The 21,299-nt window shown below is 35.8% G+C and overlaps 1 protein-coding gene across 2 annotated transcripts; it reads right to left on the bottom strand.

The window, feature by feature from the left end:
* Positions 1-1,598: 1,598 nt before the first annotated feature.
* LOC121988717 lies at positions 1,599-21,293 on the bottom strand. Of its 2 annotated transcripts, none has more exons than XM_042542284.1 (18): positions 20,988-21,293; positions 20,031-20,148; positions 18,279-18,466; positions 18,057-18,164; positions 17,903-17,967; positions 17,167-17,272; positions 10,061-10,144; positions 9,054-9,200; positions 8,339-8,467; positions 7,786-7,853; positions 3,532-3,565; positions 3,365-3,449; positions 3,013-3,080; positions 2,831-2,944; positions 2,707-2,742; positions 2,493-2,579; positions 1,984-2,075; positions 1,599-1,899 (listed from the first exon to the last, which is right to left on the bottom strand). In XM_042542284.1, exons 1-18 carry the CDS (start codon positions 21,105-21,107, stop codon positions 1,797-1,799), a joined length of 1,752 nt encoding a protein of 583 aa, XP_042398218.1. In that variant the 5' UTR covers positions 21,108-21,293; the 3' UTR covers positions 1,599-1,796. The 2 variants fall into 2 exon arrangements, with proteins under 2 accessions (XP_042398218.1, XP_042398217.1); XM_042542283.1 differs by lacking the exon at positions 17,167-17,272 and adding an exon at positions 10,368-10,479.
* Positions 21,294-21,299: the final 6 nt, after the last annotated feature.

Raw genomic sequence — 21,299 nt, 5'->3', positions numbered from 1 at the left:
ATTTTTCAGATTTTTGGATGACATCTGAATGTAAAAAATAAATAAATCAAAATAAAATATAAAACAAAAAAGATTAAAAAAATGTAAAATTCAACATCCAACAAATTATAATAAGATATTTTAATATATACTTCTAATTAGCTAGCTTTAATTTTAACTAATGTATTCGTGAAAAAAAAATTAAAGTTTAAAATGATATGCATATAGTCATTCAATAAATTAGTTATCAATATATTCCTTTTTTATGAATTGAGATGTCCTCATAATCAATTTCCTAAATTGTATAAAGTAAAATATGTTGGGTTTATAAGATTGTAAATATAGTATCACATTATAAAATATATGGGAAAGATCATGATTTATAAAAAGAAAAAATATCTCCATTGACATGAGATCTTTTTGGGAGAGCCCAAGAGTAAAATCATGAGGGCTTAGTCCCAAAGTGAACAATATCATGCAAAATATGGAGATATCTAAATTATTTTCGATCCTATAAGTGGTATCAGAGTTCGGATTGCCAGAAGGTTTAACCACTATCAGAAGGTTTAACCACCGATTGCACACAACAGTCATGATCTGATTAAGCCATGTGGATACAATATTACCTCGAACAAAAAAAATAAGAGCTCCTATCTTCAAATTAAGAGGACTAGACACCAGATAAGAAAATCCTAGTAGGTCGAGTGGACCGAAGGGCAGGAAGACTTGGTGGGTTGAAGGATTGGACTTAGGAAGCATGTGATCCTTTGTTTAAGGAGGAATATTTCCATTGGCATAAGATATTTTGGAGAAAACTCAAAGTCCAAAGTGAATAATATCATATAAAATATGAAGATATCTAAATTTTTTTCGATCAAAATAAATTATAAAATTGATTATATGAAGATATCTAAATTTTTTTCGATCAAAATAAATTATAAAATTAATTATATGAAGATATCTAAATTTTTTTCGATCAAAATAAATTATAAAATTAATTTATAATCAGCTGTCAAGTGATTAAAAATTATAAAAATATATTTTAATAGAAGGGTCACTGAAGTTAAAATTCTTCATTTGTTTGTAATCTAAATTGCATTTTTCGAACTGATTACCAACTTGTTCGCGATTTTTTTTATCTCTTTACGAGTATCCACAAGAAGCAAAAGGAATTTTATTTATCCCAAATAATTCAGTATCCTCGCAAAGCAGACCTAGGAGGGAGAGTATCCACAAGTCTTGCTTTGAAGGTGATGTCCATATCCTCGTGATTCGTCTTCTTTCCTTTGTAAACATCCCAAGAAAATAGAGGAGCTCTCAATTCATGAACTTTCTAGTGTTTTTAATTTACCAGTCCACAAAAAGCTGCTAAACTGTTGTCACCATCACTTGACATTGATAAATGATAATAATCATATAATATGCATGAACAAAGTGACATTGACAACAATTCAAATGAGGTGTCTCATATTAACATCCATATAATTAAAATAAAATTAAAACAAAAAAGATTTAAAAAAAAATAAAATTAAACAATTATCAAATTATAATAAGATATCTTGATAAATACTTCCAATTTGCATCATTAATCTAACTTTAATTTTAACTAGTGGTATTCATGAGAAAAAGCTAGGTTTAAAATGATATATATACCATATCAAATTACATACTTTAGAACAATAAAAATGCTATTTCATAATTTAAAATCATAGATGCAAATTTACGAATGAAAATCTGTATGCTATAAACATAGGTTTTACTATAATGACAACTTAAGCTAAAATATTCTTTTGGAAGTTAAATTTCATGAATTATAATTAATTAAGTTGTTTGTAATCTAAACCGGACCCATATTTCCATGCTTCTAAACGCCGATTCCATGTGTATTTGCCCCTCTTTGGGAGATACTTTATCCATGGCCTTGTAAGAAAGAAAAGGCATGCGGTGAGTGATTGAGTTTACAAAGAAATAAGAAGAGCAGATAGTTGTATCTAGGTTACATACCTAACAACAGGATCAATGTAGCTTGCGAGAAACGTGTAGAAGCCGAGCATAAAAAAATGAAGAGACCAGTCGAGTATCACCTCCAGTCCAACCTGAAATAAAAGCATTGATATTTCTGAATCCTGTTGAGTTAGATAGATTTTATTAAAAGTCAAAAAACACATGCATTTAGCAATTAATCGTATTACAGTGAAACTTGTAGGTATTGTGATTGAAGCTTATTTTGCAATGTCTCTGTCGATTGGATTGGACAGTTAACAAGTGATCGCATGAGAGAATCGAAATTGACATCCTGGTTTAATCCCATATAATGAATTGCAGGCTAATGGTTTTATAAGGTTAGCTGAGTTGTAAGTTTATATGTGTTCTTTCATATAAGAGGGTTGTGACGAATAAATTTAAGAGGGGGTTGGTTAAAGAAATATACACACCACCCGGGAGTAATCCAACTTCACAGTAAGAATACAAGCTAAGGAAAAAAGCAATATGAACAAAAACAAGGATATCACCTGCTTGAATATGGAAGGCAATATCTGGGGTTGGGTTAGCATCACAGAACCTAAGGTCTTCACAAGAGGTACAAATTGTATCACATCCTACATAATTAAATAAATAAATCAGTTGACGCATCTGCTGACCATTTTGAATTTTTCCAGGCAGCAAAACAAACACTTTTTGCAAACGAGATGAAAAACAAGTGAAACTAAAACAAAGTTTAGTCACCTGTAGAAAGGGTCTAATCACTGCATCCCCGAGTTTCTAAGGGAAAAATGATGGATCAGAAATATTGAAATTGAAACTTGAGAGGAAATTCTTTTTGATAGATACTTAAGAAATATTCCTCTACCTGCATAGTTTGGAAATTGAGATATAAAAGTTCATTGATAAAAGTTGGTGAGACCTCAGTATGATCTTTTGCTGACATTGCTCTTTGGAACAGCCATGATGCACTTAAGTTCGGCTGCAATGCTTGTTAGTCCTAACTCAGATAAAAGACATCCAGATAGGAAAAGAAGAAAAACTACTAACCATGTAAGGGTTTAGCATACTCAAATTATATGCATCGAGGAAATTTCCCGTCACTGCATCACATATACCTTATTCTCCAATACACGGAAATGATAGTTAGATTTTACAGATCTGGTTGACCTTTAGTACAGTATACAAAGAACAAGCAGAGTTAAATACCATATAATCTGATGAACTTGAAAGATAACTAATTAAGATAATCTCTTTTTGTTAATAGTCTGATAGCAACAAACACAATCACCCATAATCTCATGCTGTTCTCTCAATAACTATGACCCAGATGAAAGTTAATTTATAACAAAAACTTCTGAATGACAATCTTCCAGAATAACAATGTATGAAAATATCTTACCATTTGACAACCGGTTAAGGTGCCTGCTCATACTTCCAAAACCACCAAAAGACACTGGTGATTGAATACCACTGGCATCGCCAACCTGAAAAGAAAATGATTGATGAGCATGATGTAGGTAATTATTGAATTTACTCATCAAAATAACCATTAACAACAAGAAAAACCTGTAATATGCGATCAAAAGCTGCAGGCAAGGGGCTGTGTAGTGGAAGAGATAAGAACCCAGCATCAGAGTAAAGATAAAGTTATCAATGCCCAATAGAATGGAATATATGATGAAATAGCATTGGCTTTCCAACAGGAAAGAGAAAGATGATTTACTTTTATATTGATACTGATTTAGACATTTTACCTACATGGTATGAAAGAAGGAGGGTTAAGTTAGGTTGCTAGCAACATTAAAACTATAGCAAATATTCAATGAATGGATCCATTAAACTATTGTGTTAATGTTAGGTTGTTCCCTGGAAGGAACGCGTTGCAGAGTCCGACTGTAATGTCTCGGCAAAGACCACTACATCTCTAAAACTCGAGTGTAATGCTAAATATGCAAGAGTTCGCGTTACAGGGTCCGACTGTAACGTATCAGCAAGGACCGCTACATCTCCATGAGAACTTGGGTATAGTGTTAAATAGGCAAGAGTTCTCACACATAGGTTGGATAAGAATAAATATGATAGGAAAATTAATAATCTAAGATTTGAAACATGGAACCCTCATGGGTAAATCAATGAAAGTAGTAGATACGATGATTAGGAGAAGAATTAGTATTTTGTATGTACAAGAGACAAAATGGGTAGGCGAAAAGGCAAAGATGATAGAGAACTCGGATTTTAAGTTATGGTGCACTGGAAAGAGTATAGCAAGAAATAGAGTGGGTATTATTGTAGATAATTCGTTAAAGGATGAAGTTATAGGAGTAATTAGAAAAGGGGATAGAATTACAACCCTTAAGATAATAGTAACGAAAGAAACTATGAACATAATTAGCATATATGCACTGCAAGTAGGACTAGATGAAGCTACCAAATCAAAGTTTTGGGACGACATAGATGAAATATTACAAAATATTCCACCAAATGAAATGATTTTAATAGGAGGTGAGCTAAATAGGCATGTCTAGGGATGTAAACGAGCTGAACCGAGTCGAACAGTATTAGGCTCGAGCTCGGCTCGTTTAAGTTATATTCGGGCTCGAGCTCGAATCGAGCTTTTATCACAAGGCTTGAGCTCGGCTCGTTTTAGAATTATCAAGCTCGCGAACAGTTCGAGCTCGGCTCGTTATTAGCTCGATTATCAAAGTTAACGAACCTAACTCGTTAAGCGAGCTCAAGCTCGTTTTCGGGCTCGTTTAGAGCTCGTTTTTGGCTCCTTTTATAGCTCATTTTTTGGCTCGTTTTAGAGCTCGGTTTAAGGCTCGTTTTTTTTGGCTCGCGAGCCTATAAACGAACATGTTTGTGAGCTCACGAGCCGAATATCGTTAAGCTCGAGCTCGGCTCGATAAAACTGTCGAGCTCGAAATCGAGCTCGAGCTCGGCTCGATAAGATAAATGAACGAACTCGAACGAGCTTTTTACCGAATCGAGCTCCGAATAGCTCGTGAACCGTTTGGTTCATTTACATCCCTAGGCATGTCGAAGTGAAAAATGAGGAGAGGGTACATGATGGGAGTTATGGGTTTGAAACGAGAAATAAGGAAGGGAAAACTATATTTGATTTTACGATAGCATATGACCTTATATTAGCTAGTACGTTTTAAAAAAAAAAGTGAGAAAAATACTTAGTCACGTTCAAAAGTGGGAATAATAAATCGCAAATTGACTTTATTATGGTTAGGAAGAAGGATAGAAAGATTTATAAAGATTGCAAAGTCATCCATGGAGAAAACTTAACTACCCAACATAGGTTAGTAGTGTTGGATATACGCCTCAAACATAGTATTAATAGAAAGAAAATATATATGACTCCTAGAATTAAGTAGTGGAAGTTAAAGGATGGGAAACAAAATATATTTAAGAAGAAGATAGAAGTACAAGCATTAGGTGAAATATACGATGACTCTAATACAACATGAGATAAGACGATATCAAAGTTGAAAATAGTAGCTAAGAGTGTACTCGGTGAGTCAAAGGGGCGTGCACCACTAAGCAAGGAATCTTGGTGGTGGAATGAGAAAATTCAAGAGAAAGTGAAGGAAAAAAACGAATAGCTTATAAGGAATTATATATTTGTAAGAACGAAGAAAACTTAAAAAATATACAATAGTCAAGAAAGAAGCTAAGAAAGTAGTGAGTGAAGCAAAGAATGAAACTTTTGAACTACTATATCAAAAGTTGGATACAAAAGAAGGGAAAAGAGACATTTATAGAATAACTAAAGTGAGAGAAAGGAAAACAAGAGATCTTATCCAAATAAAATGCATTAAAGATAAATGTAATAGGGTATTAGTAAACGATAGAAAAATAAAAGAGTGGCGAAAGAGGTATTTTCATCAACTTTTTAATGAAAGTTTAGGTGACCAACTTAACTTAGGTAATTTAAGTAGGTCAAGAGCATAGAAATTTCAATTTTTATCGTAGAATTCAAACTTCAGAAGTAGAACAAATTTTAAATGGGATGCATAATGGAAAAGTCGTTGGACCAAATGATATTCTGATAGAGGTATGGAAGTGCGGCTTATAAATTTATTTAATATGATATTGAAAATGGAAAAAATGTATGATCAATGGAGGATAAATACTCTAGTTCCCTTATATAAGAACAAGGGAGACGTATAAAATTATGCAAACTATAGGGGTATTAGCATATATTAAACTAATTAAGGATATGTACGAAGATGTAACAACCATAGTAAAGACTTCAGGCAGAATAACTAAAGTATTTTCAATAAAGATAAGGTTACATCAAGGATCAGCTCTATATCCCTATCTTTTTACACTAATTATAGACGAACTTACTGCGCTCATTCAAGACACTGTACCGTAGTGCATGTTTTTTTGCAGATGATATTGTTTAGGTAGATGAAACATATGAATAAGTAAATGCTAAACTAGAATCTTAGCAAGAAACACTAGAAGGGAAAGGTTTTAGGCTTAGTAGATTAAAGACAAAATATATGAAATTTAAATTTAGTAATATTAGAAGTAATGAGACAATTGTTAAGATAAGAGAAGACGAGTTGCCCGGAACCGAGAGCTTTAAATATTTAGGATCATTTTTGCAAAATGATGGAGGAATTGAGAGAGATGTCTTACATAGAATACAAGCAGGATGGTTGAAATGGAGAGGTACGTCAAGTGTTTTATGTAACCGACATAAAGGAAAGTTTTATAAAACCGCAATTAGACCTGCTATATTATATGGAGCTGAATGTTGGACTATGACTCGAGCACGTGACCAGAAAATGAGAGTTGCAGAGATGAGGATGTTAAGGTAGATGTGTGGACATATGAGGATGGACAAAATAAGAAATGCGAGCATTAAAGAGAAAATCAAAGTTGCATCTATTGAGAGAAAACTCTGAGAGGCATGTTTAAGATGATACGGACATGTACTTAGACGACCAATAAATGCTCCAGTTAGACGATGTGAAACTATGACAAACACGCATATCAAACGAGGAAGAGGAAGACCAAAAAAGATTTAGTTAGCAACAATAAAACAAAATAAAATATATTTAAGTATATATAATGATATAGTAGGAGATAGAGCTGCGTAAAAGGATTCATATAGCCAACCCCACCTAGTGGGATAAGACTTGGTTATTGTTGTTGTAGTATGAAAGAACTTAATGAAAGCACGGGAGTTGATTGACTTAATAAAGGACACATAATGATGACCAATATTTTAGATAGTCTCTAGAAACTACAGACTGATACAGTATCATTAACAGAAAAGTTATTGATATCTGAAATCGTTGGTAAACTTAAACAAATTATCGTCATTGAAAAATATACTTCAAAACATGAAGCTGTCGTTGAACCAAGTTTGAATGTTGCCATAAATAATAATAGTGTGCACTAAAATAAACATTTTAATGTTGTGCGTCATATCTTGAACAATAAATGCAGGCACAGCTATATGTCCTAACAAATGCCTAAGAATTTCAACTGACTTCAAAGCAGAACCATAGCTTTTAATAACTGTAGTGGCCATTGTATTTCTTCCCTATTGACAAAGCCACTCAATCTCCATACATTTCAAGGAAGATGAGTTCTAGAGGATATGAGTATCCATCAACATAATTAATAGCACACTTGTAGCAAACTACTTAAGCATTCTTCAGTTTGGAGCTGATATATTTACCTCCGACAGTTGCTAGAATACAGATAGCCATGAGTTCAAAGAGAAACTTCAGTAGTAATAAAGTGAAAATAAATAAGTTATAAAGATTAAAAAAAGCCATTATCACAATCTACCTGTCACGATATGTAGGAAAGATCCCGTATATAACCCTTAGTATCTCCAATCTCTCTATAGGTACACCCTTCAGCAGAAACATGATTACATGTCATTTTTAATCTCTGTTAGAGTATATGCAAAATTTGTTACTACAGGGATTTGTGGGAACGCTCATAAACAAGCAATAATTTTGTCCAACCTATCATAGTCCAGGAAAAAATTATAGGGCCTAAAATTTATACGCATTAATCATGGAAACCCATTAATATAAAAAGCCAAAAGTTGAGCAATTTCTCACGATCTCAAAATTCATCCTTCTTATGTAAGCGCAAAATCCAATTCCTTTATCTTGATATAAAGAAGTATCAGATGCTTCACCAATTTTAAGTTGACCATATATTAATTATCACGGCTTTTCTAGGATGAGCTCTCTTTACACATGACATCACTAGTCATCGATACATCCATCATTCAATAACACAAACTTATAACCACATGATGTAAAGGGCATTGACTCCACTATTGGTGAGTTAGATGTGTAGTAATACTTTTGTACTCAATTACACACACCTGATAAGATGGCAAAAGATCCCAATAGTCTTCAAAAAGGTCTTCTAACTTTGGGGATCCAGGTTTTGCTTGAACATAAGTGAACAAATAAGTAGTTCGATCCGTAGGACCAGAACCAGCAGGAAATGCCTACATAATCATTCAGGTTAGAGACATAGATGATCAAGTAAAGCATACAACAATCAAATCTACAGAGACCTGAAGTATGTTATTCATAAAGTTGTAATAACCATAAAAAAATGCATGACCAATAGGATTAGCATGTCATACACCTCTTTTTAAGAGCAACAATCGGTTGTTTGAATTTTACCAAGTCACTTAGTGTGACTTTTTTTTTGTGTGTGTGATAACATGTGCCATTATAGATATTTATTCTTCAACTTAAGGGAAAATGTTGGTGTAAATTAGTCATTATTCACCTCCACATGGCTAATTAGCATATGCAATATTTGTTTTGGATCTTATATATACATCGAATGGTGTAATTACATGATTCTGACTCAAGAAACATATTACATCTTTCTACCTATGTCCAATTTTAATGTAACATTACTATGTTGGTTGATCTGCAACTGATGCAGGAACCTAAAGTTGACTCTGTCATAGAGTGTAATTGCTAAAAGATCAAACTAAGTTGAATTTATTGTGAAAATATCGGATTAACAACTACTATCTTCTTTCTAATTAAGATATCATAGTGAACTAGCTGACTTACCTCCCAAAAGTACTGCAGTTGAGTATCTTCGATTTTCTTTGAAGATGAACAAGAGAAAATAATATCACTTGAAGTGTTCTCATCAAAACCACGTGAGCAAGAACCAACAACAAGACATACACCATCTGGTTTTCTGCAAGACCTGATCTGCAAAGGAGACAAATTTCAGCTTAACAAACCAACATTTGATACAGAACTAAGATGATAAACCATACTTCATTTATTAAGAAAAAACTACGTAAGAACTAAAAATATTGGTAAATTGAGGTTTTACTTAGCTTGGTCTTGGAAAATTGCGTTTGCGAGCATAGGCATCTTGTTTTGAATTGGGTTTGTGTGAAATTTCAGCTCGATTTATCGAACAAGAATCAACTGGTGGAAATAAGGTGAACCAATGGTTCAGTCAAATTGAACCAGACTCCTAGTGTAAATAAACACGTCTTATTCCTCTCCTATGCCCCTCTCTCATCTGTTGCATCACCAATAGGATCCCGTCAATATGAAATCCTTCGACTCAATTTTCCTTCCTTACCCTTGTCTGTCCTATTGAAGCCACCTCACTAGACCACAAGAGATTGCAAAGAAATTGAGCAAACCTTTCAGAGCCCTAGAGTTTGGACTTCTTCCTCATGGTGATATCCTCCACGAGATCTATGATACTACTATCAATTAACCACTGCCAAAAACACATGTTCATAATTATCTTAATTAGGTTATTCTTACTAATTGAAACTCTTAATCTTGGATAGTATTATTCATATCATGATAAGTATTTTTTTTTCTAGCGCAAATATCAAATTATGCTTCAATTTCCATTGTACTACAAGATTTAAACTATGAAGAGAATTGAATATTAACAAAGCTAACCAAAGATCTTTATTGAAGCAATCATCATGAATGCAAACTTCGCCGGTGGAAAATCATTAAATCTATGATTCTGGCAACAGGCAAATGGCAATTTACAATGTGAATATGATAAAGTTCGAATGCATAAAAAGGAGACTTACTTGTTTTACTATTGGGGAAAAGTTGCCCATTGAATCAATAATAAGACGAGAATATAAGCTATCCCCATTTGTTAGGTGGACAATCTGAATGTATAAGCATCATCTTAGCATTTATTGCCATATAATATTTTCCCAAAAAACAATTACAAATGACAATATATTGGTAGAGGAGCAAGTAACTAGGCCAGGCAACAAGCAATAAGATCAGGAAGTATGTAGTTCCACAAATTCACATGGGGAAACTAATTTTGTCCCTAACTTGATTCCACAATGCCTGAGGAATGCCCTGTTCTCTTCCAGTACTCACCAAATCAATGCCCCAAAACATCCAAAAAGATCTATGAAAAGGCATGACTTGGACGGTTTTAGACACTCCGGTTAGAAAGGAATTGAAAATGTTTGGGCAGACAAGACATCCCCTGAAATCATAAATTGGTTGATGAACAAGACATCCTCGTAGCAAAAATAATGTTTTTAACAAAGTTGATGACGATGCATACATGTGTATATATACAAACAAATAGACATACTCTTCCAGTATTTAGCTTTCCTTTCCTTTCAAAAATATATACAACCTTTGCATTAAAGAGAAGAAAGTCTGAATCAAATTTGAGCTTTCTAAAAACATGATAAATATTAGATTTTGCCATCCCTTTTTCTTACCAATAAGAGAAACACATTTGACAAACCTTGTTTCAATGGTTCACATAAAGAGATGAACAATTATCAAACTGACAAGGATAACTCTGAAGGAGTAAAACAGTTTGCAGCGATGCGGTCATGTAATCCTGAAATGATAGTTGTTTCTCTTCTTTGAAATTTAAATTGATATTTTTTAAACCTTTCACTTAGAGCTTCATACACAAGGGCTAACTTTGCAAATACATAATGATCCTGTCTGAAAGCGGTGGAGATGACGCGCTGGGCAAATGACTGTCGTTGGCTGGGAGAAGACTCTGAGATGGAGAAAAGATAACACCTGACACTCCTTCTTGTGCACACGCAAAGAGAGCAAGGAAACATTAGAGTGAGAACCAGGGAGGGGTCCCTGGCGCAGGCAACACTCAAGTCAGTACGGTAACTGAGCGAAAAGTGGAGAAGAAGATGTACAGTAGATGCGTGCGTGTAAGAACGTGTAGTAAAACATTCTCAAGCGTGCATCCAAACGTACTTGGCCAACGGAGAGGACCCATTTTAATATTGACCCTCAGAATCTCTGTAATAATGAGGCATCAGAAAATGTCTGGTGTCAGAATATGTCAAGTAGGGATGTAAATAATCTAAACGGTTCGCGAGCTATTCGGAGCTCAATTCGGTAAAAAGCTTGTTCGAGTTCGTTCGTTTATCTTATCGAGCCGAGCTCGACAGTTTTATCGAGCTGAACTCAAGCTTAAGGGCATTTAGCTTGTGAGCTCACGAACATGCTCGTTTATAAGCTCACGAGCTTGAGCTCGAGCTCGAGCTCAAGCTCAAGCTCGGCTCGTTTAAAGAGCTCGAGCTCGGCTCGTTTAAAAGGCTTGAGAACATATTCGTTTTAGGCTCATAAACTCGGGCTCGAGTTCGGCTCAATTAAAGGGCTCGCGAACATGTTCAATGATGTGTTGAGTTTGGAAGTTTAATGTAGTTTGGGATGTTCAATGATGTGTTGAGTTTATATTATTTTAGTTGTTAGGTTTGTTGAATATTTATTTAAATGAGTTTTGAACTCACTTAACAAGCCTGCAAAACGAGCTCTAAAACGAATCTTAAAATGAGCTCTAAAACAAGCCCGAACTCATTTAACGAGTTAGGCTCGCTAATTATGATAATCGAGCTAATAACGAGTCGAGCTCAAACTATTCACGAGCTTGGGAATTCCAAAACGAGTCAAGCCCGAGCCTTGTGATAAAAGTTTGATTCGAGCTCGAGCCCGAATATAACTTAAACGAGCCGAACTCGAGCCTAATACTGTTAAGCTCGGTTCGGCTCGTTTACATCCCTAATGTCAAGTAACAGAATATGTACGACCAATGTTGTCAAAATCGCGAGTCGGAACGTAGAATCGCACGATTCTACGCGTTTTTGGTGGCCTTCCGCGTTGCGTGCCCAAGCGGAAGCGGAATCGGGTGGAATCGTGCAGAATCGCGTGGAAGCGTAGCGGAAATCGTAGACTCGTAAGAGTCCAGCGATTCTACGCGAAATGTCCGCTGGTTTTCCAAGACCGGAAGGTCGATCGCAGCGATCGATCAAACACGGGTCCAAGAAACCCTAACTTTCCTAAGTCACGTCGCGAGCCATCGTCGCCGCAACTGCTGTGCTTCGTTCTTCTTCAGCAACCATCGTCTCCTTCACGTAGGCGTCTGTCTCCTCCTCCCTGTGCGTCCGGTGTGCGTCGACCGGCACTGTGACTGACTTCGATTAAAGGTACACCACCATCCGCCTCTGTCCCTTCTCCATCTATCTCATCTATGGTTCTCTGTTCTTTACTTTTTTGGCCGTCTCTGTCCCGTCTGCATCTCTGAAGGTTGTTGGCCACGTCTGTGGTTCGCGAGCTGCTGTTGCAGAGTTGCAGTGTTGTTGGTGAAGCTGAAGCTGCGTGGTGGTGTTCTTGTTCTTCTTTAATTTCACGAAAATGAGTAGAGAAGCTAGTGTTGGTGGGTCTGGTGAAGCAAGCTCCAATAGTGGTGCAGCCACTCCAAGCGTAGCTTCCACAACTAGTGGAACTTCAGATTCCAAAAGATTGGCAGTGAATGCTCCTGGAAATAGATCTGATCCAGGTTGGAAACATGGAATTGCAGTTGATGAAAATCCAAAGAAAGTGCAATGCAAATACTGTCAAAAGGTGATAAATGGAGGGATTTATAGACTCAAGCATCATTTGGCAGGAACACAAAAGGGTGTTGGAGCATGCAAGGCTGTTAGTGATGATGTAAGGAAGGAAATGTGGAAAATTGTATCCTCATTGCAAGAAAATTTAATAAAGAGGGCAAAGGAGATTGAAGGAAGATCAAGTGATTCAAGTCCTCTTGGCCAATATGAAGATGATGAGGTGGAGGGTGCAAAAAGACAAAGGCGAGAAATTGCAAAGAATCCTACTGATCTATTCAAGAAAAGGGGTGTGAGTAGTCAAACTACCATCAATGGCATTTTCAAGAAGAATTTGAGGGAGGAAGCTTGCCAAGGGATTGCCTCTTTTTTCTACAATAATGCTATACCTTTTCATGTGGCAAAAAGTGATGAATTCAAGAAGATGCTAGACTTGGTTGCAAGACATGGTATTGGCTTTAAGCCTCCATCCTACCATGAGATTAGAGTCAAGTATTTGAAACAACAAGTTGATTGCACCAAAGAAGTTATAGAGCAGCACAAAGCATTTTGGAAAAAAATGGGATGCACAATTATGACTGATGGGTGGACAGATAAGAGGAGGACTATATTAAACTTCTTGGTTAATAGTCCTATGGGAACCATTTTTTTGAAGTCAATTGATGCATCTGATATATCTAAAACAGCTGACAAGATTTTCAAGTTGATGGATGAAATTGTTGAAGAAGTTGGTGAAGAGAATGTAGTGCAAATTGTCACAGACAATGCAACAAACTACAAAGCAGCCGGGAAGATGTTGATGGGGAAGAGAAAGAGGCTATATTGGACGCCTTGTGCAGCTCATTGCATCGATTTAATGTTGGAGGATTTTGAAAAAAAGATACCAATACATAAAGAGACAATTGCACGAGGTAAAAAGATCACAACTTACATCTATTCAAGGACTGCGCTTATTTCTCTATTGCATCATTTTACCAAAGAAAAGGATTTGATTAGACCAGCCACTACCCGTTTTGCCACATCTTACTTGACTTTGGGTTGCTTGAATGACAATAAGGGAGCATTGATTAGAATGTTTACATCCAAAGAATTGAAATCTAGTCAATTTGCAAAGACTAAAGATGGAAAGGTTATTGAAAATGTGGTAATGGATAAGGACTTCTGGAAAAGCATTATTACATGCTTGAGGAGTGCTTATCCTTTGATCAAAGTCCTTCGTTTGGTAGACTCAAATGAGAAGCCTACCATGGGGTTCATTTATGAGGAAATGGGCAGGGCCAAAGAAAAGATACAAGCTGCCTTTAATGGTATTAAGAAAAGGTAACTTAATTTATTACTAATTATTAAATACTCGTATAAATTTATAATTTCTTGGAAACTAATTCAAATTTTTTCTCACTCTTTAGTTACTTGCCTCTATGGGAAATTATAGATGCAAGATGGGATAATCAACTACATCGGCCTTTGCATGCTGCGGGCTATTACCTTAACCCTCAATTTCATTACAGTCCTAATTTTAAAGCTGACTTTGAAGTGAAAAGAGGAATATATGATTGTCTACAAAGGATGGTTGAAAGTGTGGAAGAAGTAAAGAAGATTGATGCTCAACTGGAAGACTTCAAATATCGAAAGAAATTCTTTGGTAGTGCAGTAGCCACTTGTGGAATTGAAACCAAAACTCCAGCACAATGGTGGGAATCATATGGTTATGAACATCCTGAGTTGCAAAAGTTTGCTATTCGTGTTTTGAGCTTGACATGCAGCTCATCTAGCTGTGAGAGGAATTGGAGTGCATTTGAGATGGTATTGCATTTCATTCTTGAATGAAATTACCTAGTTGTATGTGATTATATGAGTATGTGTTAATTGATTTTGTTATTATTTAGGTCCACACAAAGAGAAGAAATCGTTTGAAGGCAAAAACGATGAATGACGTAGTCTTTGTGATGGCTAATTCAAAATTAGCCAAGAAGAAGGAATTGAGGAAAGTCAATGACTATAGCATTGATGACCTAGCTTCTGATGATGATTGGATTGTGGATGATAGTGAAAATTTAGATTTGGATGCTTCAAATGAAGATTTGGTTCCAGTTGAAGAAGGACCTAGTAGTGGAGCACCTCATGATGATTTGGAGCTGCCTAGTTATGATGATGATGAAGTTGAAGAAGGTGGAGATGCCATGGAGGATGCTGGAGATGAAGAACACATGGAGGATGATTATGAATTCATGAATTTATGAAGCTTAGAACTTGACTATTATTTTTCATGTTGTAGACTTATATGTTATCTAAAATTTGTGACTTATGACTTATTTTATGTGTGGATTGTAGAAGACCTTATAAATGTTTAGTTTAATCAAATGTTTAATGTGTTTTTGAGGTTATTAATCTTATCTATGTTATTTTCTATGAGTATATATATGTTTATATATAATTTTACATTTTGGTAGAAACTTACGATTCGTGTTACGATACTACGAGTTTACGATTCTACAACTCCCTTCCGTTTCAACGTAGAATCTCGATTTTGACAACCTTGTGTACGACCACCCTTCGAGGAAGGTTTCTTTTCATGCATATGAATCGTCTTTTGTAACCCCCATATTAATGAGGCGGTTGAGAATGTTTAATGTCAAAATATGTAAAGTAACGTCGGGCAATGGAAGTTGTACGGCCATCCTCGAAGGAATGTTCCGTTTCATGTATATATCCTGGTGGCGAAATATTTTCTAACGAGTAGTTGTTATTCTCTGACAGGTTGTTGTGATTTCCAGACAATGTTGTCTTCTGGAGGCAATCCAACTGACCTAGTAGCTGACCGACTATATGATGGTAGACTATTATGAGAAGTGGAGAACTGAGTCCTTTAAGTCCAATTGACTCTTGGGTCGGTCGGCTATATGCTGGGAGTTATATTGTAGGAGTGAGGAGTTGGGCCCCATATGTCCGACAGTTGCTGGAGCCAACCGAGTATACTCTGTGTATCTTGGCACTGAGGAGTGGAGCGCTAAGTCCCTTAAGTCCGACCGGCTCTGGGACCGACCAGCCGTATGCTGAGAGACTTGTGCTTAGAGAATGGAGAGCTGGACCCCGTAAATTCAACCAGCGCTAGAGCCGACCGAGTATACTTTGTGTGTCTTGGCACCGAGGAGTGGAGCGCTAAGTCCCTTAAGTCCGATTGGCTCTGGGGCTGACCGGTCGTATGCTGAGAGACTTGTGCTTGGAGAATTGGGGGTTGGACCCATAAATCCGACCGGCGCGAGAGCCAGCCGAGTATACTTTGTGTATCTTGGCGCTGAAGAGTGGAGCGTTAAGTCCCTTAAGCCCGGTCGGCTCTGGGGTCGACCGACTTCATACTAAATGCCTAAGCGCTGAGGAGAAAGGAGCTAATCCCCGGTGAGAGTGACTCGTTCAACTACATATACTCTGACTCTGACTGTCATCTCACCTGACTTTGACCACCACCTCACCTTGACTTTGATTGTCACATCATCTTGACCATCAATCCCACATACCTATAGGTCTACTCACAACATACCATATCACATAACATTAAGTGTTGGTAGTTATCCTTCTTTTTGATGCAAATACCTAACACAAGGTCTAACAAAGGAGAAAAAAAAAATACTCCGATAACTGATGATCATTATTTATCACAGTCTCTTACTCCTAGCACTATGCCAGTTAGGTAGGTATCGAGTAGTAATAATTTTCTACTTTTTAATTCCACATCATTCATACTTAAAACTACTTATTGTCATTGATACGTCTATAACTTTTGTGCATATTCACCTAATTTCTAACAATAGTTTGAGTATATTCTTAATTTTTCATCATGATTTTGATAACTAATTGGCTTCTTTTTTGGTCCATATGCACTTATTAACAATAGTAGGAAGTTAATAAACCTTGAAATTTTATATCCTTCTTTTTAAAATCATATTTCCTGTTCAAGAAATAGAAAGATTGTAGAATCTTTGGTTGCCTATTTATTTTCCTAATTTGAGTTTTAATCATTTAACTTAAAAAATAGGTCATAAAGATAACGTTTTTCTGAGATTTGTTAGTTTTTTTACTCCAAACATATCCAAATTTCCCATATGCTCTCAGCTACACTTTTGTCCAGTGTTATCACAAAGGTTAGGGTAAACTTGAACACTCTCCAGAACCTTTTAGGATGCCATAAAAAATTAACAGTTCCACACATCGAAATGTACATGTTCTGCCAAATCAAGAAGTAATTGTAAATTTATAATTTAATCTTGAATGTGCAATACCAGAAAATGGGAGGATTAACTTACAGCAGCATCATCATAGATGTGTATTCTGCATAGAACTTTTCCTTCAAAAACTACACCACCTAAGGAAATAAAGCGCCTTTTCACAGTCTCGATAAGTTTAGCTGGCCTACAACCAATTGGGAATAGTTATGTAGCATAAGCTCCGCAAATTTTTCTAGATATGTTGCACTTCATACTTCTAACATTTCAGTTTAGAATAGTTATGTAGCATAAACTTTGCAAAATTTTCTACATATTTTGCAATTCATACTTCTAACATTTCAGTTTAAGTAGAAGATTAAGGTTAAGGTTAAGGTTAAAACTTATTGGCTAAACACTTGCACCAAAAGTTCCAAGTTTATAGGAAAGGGACAAATTCATATGTATGTGCATGCACAGTTCACTTGATTACCCACCATATGAGTTGATGAGACAATAGTTTTTTTTTCTTTTCTGACACTTGTGGGATTTTGGGAATTCAAAAATGTGTCACCTTAGCCATTTTATTTGCAATTCTATGTAATTTTGTTATGTTTGCAACCTAGGTGTGATATTATGATTATATTATTTGTTCTCCAAGCAAATTGTACTGAGCTTCATGTTGCCCCTGTAAAGCTACCTATCAAATAGCATAGACGAAATGTCATGGTGATTCTTATGTAACAATTAAAAAGAAAAATAGTCATCCTTGAAGAGTACAACAAGCATATAAATCTTTTTAGTGAGATCAAAGCAATGTTCAGGTATGTAAACTCACGAAACTCCAAGATTAAGAATATCCTCAGTCCAAATATCACCTTTCTTCTCAAAACCGCATCTATTCTGCAAGAAAAATAGTAAGGAATTGTAAAAATTCTGTGTGTTTAAATTGAAGAGTCCTTTCATGTAGAAAGAGAATCTCAAAGGCTCACAGGGTTAAACTCAACAGCAACAATATTCTCAATTTCTTCTTTTGAGAGAATGCCAACATCTACAAGTTCAAGGAGCTCTTTTCTTGAAATATTCCACTCTTGTTCTCTCTGAAAAAAAAAATACTCTTGTTCACTACATAAGCACGAGAGAGAGAGAGTTAAAATATGAAGTGTCTGTTTCTATCACAAATGTGACCGATCAAGTATATGCTATAATTGTACCCCTTTAATCAGATTTCTTTCAACTATCGCTACACTAACACCTCTGGAAACGAGTGCAGTAGCAACAAATATTCCGAGTGTACCACCACAGACTAAAACATCGAAAGCACGTCCAGCATGTTCCTCCATATCTAAAATCCTAGATGAACCAGGAACACGTGAAACAACTTCAGCAACCTTTTCTTCTTCTGAAAAAGAAGTGGAAATGATTAAAATAGAAAAACAGTAATCCAATTAATCTCTATAACTCTAATACTCTGTCCTTACAAGAAATAGACAATGACAAATATGTGTAAACAATCCAGATGATCATATCAATGGATCAGATAAGTGTTTTATTTAGTTGTGGCAATGAAAATAGATGATGACTAATGAAGGTATTGTAAAATATTCACTATAAATCTATAATACCATGGTTAGAGTTCCTACCCAAAACTTAAATAAAAATTCAACCTTTTCTCTCTGAACATGGAAAGAAGTGGAGAAGTTAACAATTCTTTTGTGTTCTCTTTTAATAGTGATATGAATTGAGAAGAGAGACCATAATTGATCTTTTTCTCTCTTTCTATACTGTATAGTATGATTATTTGTGTTTTTTTTAGTAAATAATCTAGTCATTAAGCATGGTGTTGGGTAATTCTACAGGACCAAAAGAAAGTTATCCAATAATGTACCCCATGATCGGGGTTGAGGGATGACAAATGATGGGCCTTGGACACCACACAAGACCAACCCTGGTAATAGCAGGCTCTTTCTCTCCTTTGACTTGTCGAACAAACATCTCTAGAAGAGAACAAAACAAAGCAGATCTATCTACCATCTCAAAAACCAGATAATTGCCTATAATGCAACTAGGTAGTAGAGATAGGGACACAATCCCCATGGTAAAAGTTATCGAGTTGCAGTTTAAGAAACTTTTTACAGTGCTATCAATCAAATACCTTGGCTAAGATGAGCTTCAAAGGTAGCATGTCTACAATTTGCATCATCTTTGGCAAATAACCCAAAACAGAGCTCAATCGGGTCGAGCAGAGAAAAGCACTCCACCTCTTCTCCCTCATCCTATTCAACATTAATCAGCACCATAGTATGCTGACCCAAGATATAATAATCGGTACCAAAACAATCTAGTTCTTAGCAACAACTGAACCTATTATTAAAATGATACTTTAACTCTCGCCTTCTATACCTCCATACTTTTGTTCCGTGCATTTGCTCAATAAAATATAGTATCTCTAGATATAATCATGATAGACCTCAATTAATGAATAAATATTCATATGCATGTCAGCAAGCCTTACACCGACATGTGGTAAACAATTGCTACCAAAAATAGTTTGGTTCTTACCAACCATTGACCTAGTATTGAATAAGACTTTAACCTTGGTTATCATATCTCCTCTTTTTTATTAATTATATTTGCTCAGTAAAGCATAGCATATCTGGATTTAATTTGATTGAACTAAGTCAATGAATAAACTTCCATAATTTTCTTGTGCCTAGCAAGGTGATAGATATTTTGGGCATAAAATTATGATTTTAATATACCATAATGCTCTCTCCAATTGTTTCCTAGTATTGAGACTTGTTTTCCAATAGATGAAGTAGAATAAAATAATATAGACATTATTTTTTATTATTAAAAAAAGAAAACTAATGTGCCAAATATCAAAAGGATTTGACCTTCACTAACAATGTAGAGTTTTTTCATTAAACAAAATGAAAAAGAAAAAATGCAGTGTGTAGACAAACCTAGTGATGTTGAAAAGAGACTTGTCCATGCTTGGTCTAGTCTCTGCAAAGCATCATACGAGTAAGCTCCTCCAGCACCACCAACTTCATTACTTGATGAAATCTTTTCCATGATTTTCTAATATGTTTTAAATTTTGTCAAAAACATTGATACTGTCAAGAAGAAACTATAGAAATGTCATACAAAAAAAGAAGAATTTCAGGCAATGGAACAGAACAATACACCAAAACAACATAACCAAGAATACCTAGCTACAGGCCTAAATCTGTTTAGAAGGGAAGAAGCTAATAGAAAACAAGAAAAAAATATAACGAAAGACAAAGTCACAAGTATGAAGCATTACTACCATAAATTATGCAAACAACTAGGTCTTGTATACTAGAATAAATATATGAACAAGGAATGGTTCAATTAGAACAGAGGCACGTAATAATTACCCTATCCTATATTGAAGAAAGGTTGCAGCAACTTGGCACCACAAAGTAGTCTATATTCATCCAATGAGAGCTTACACCTAGAAAGTTGAGTTACACTTGCTGAAACATGCTAGTTCACGCTTCCGTTCCCAACCTTTTGCAGCTTCAATAAATCAAAGGAAAATATTTCCCTCGCAGTGCTTTATATATACATATATCATCACTGTGGATGCAGTTCTAAGAATTTATTAATAATTAACCCAAAAAAATATCTATGAATTAGAAAGGTAGATAGATGCGCTCGAATAAGTTTAAAATATTGTAGCCCTAGCCACTGCATCATCCATTCGTCTTCCTCGTACCCTCATAACCAACCACCTTTTTCTCTTCTACAAGTAAATTCCTAGGCCGTTAAGGATATAACCGGAATATTTCTTCGACTCAGGTCAATTACCAAAGCTGAGTTGCGATGGACTTAAATTAAAATCATCAACGGTGATTCCAAGGATTTGTGTAAACGAGGAACAGGGAGAAACTTACCTTGGTCCTCGAAGGAAGCGCCGCGCGCGGCGGAGACGACTTCCGCGTGTTTGAATCATCTATCCTCCGAGTCCGGTGCGCAGCGGGGAAAGGATGGATGTGCTGGATTTGAAGCAACATTTGCTACCGGAGCTGCGATAGGATTCCTGCTACGATCCTTGAAGCAATGTGTTGTTGACGGCCTATAAACGGAAGCTGATCGGCGGCGACGTGGCCCGAAGCGAACCAGTGAGGGCCGCGGCCAGCTGGTCCATATCCTTCGCAGGTCGTGATGTATCCTACTATCGGCAATTTCCAAAACGGGTATCTAAG

This window comes from Zingiber officinale, chromosome 6B, assembly GCF_018446385.1.
Source record: "Zingiber officinale cultivar Zhangliang chromosome 6B, Zo_v1.1, whole genome shotgun sequence".
Taxonomy (NCBI): Eukaryota; Viridiplantae; Streptophyta; class Magnoliopsida; order Zingiberales; family Zingiberaceae; genus Zingiber; species Zingiber officinale.
This window is presented reverse-complemented; position numbering and strand designations above follow the sequence as displayed.

Coding starts and splice junctions, on each gene's coding strand:
- LOC121988717 (XM_042542283.1), bottom strand. CDS start 21,107: ATGTTGCTTCAAATCCAGCACATCCATCCTTTCCCCGCTGCGCACCGG. Junction 18,467..20,030: donor TCTCTTTTCAACATCACTAG/GTTTGTCTACAC, acceptor CTTCTTTTTCAG/AAGAAGAAAAGGTTGCTGAA. Junction 1,900..1,983: donor TACATTGATCCTGTTGTTAG/GTATGTAACCTA, acceptor CTTTCTTACAAG/GCCATGGATAAAGTATCTCC.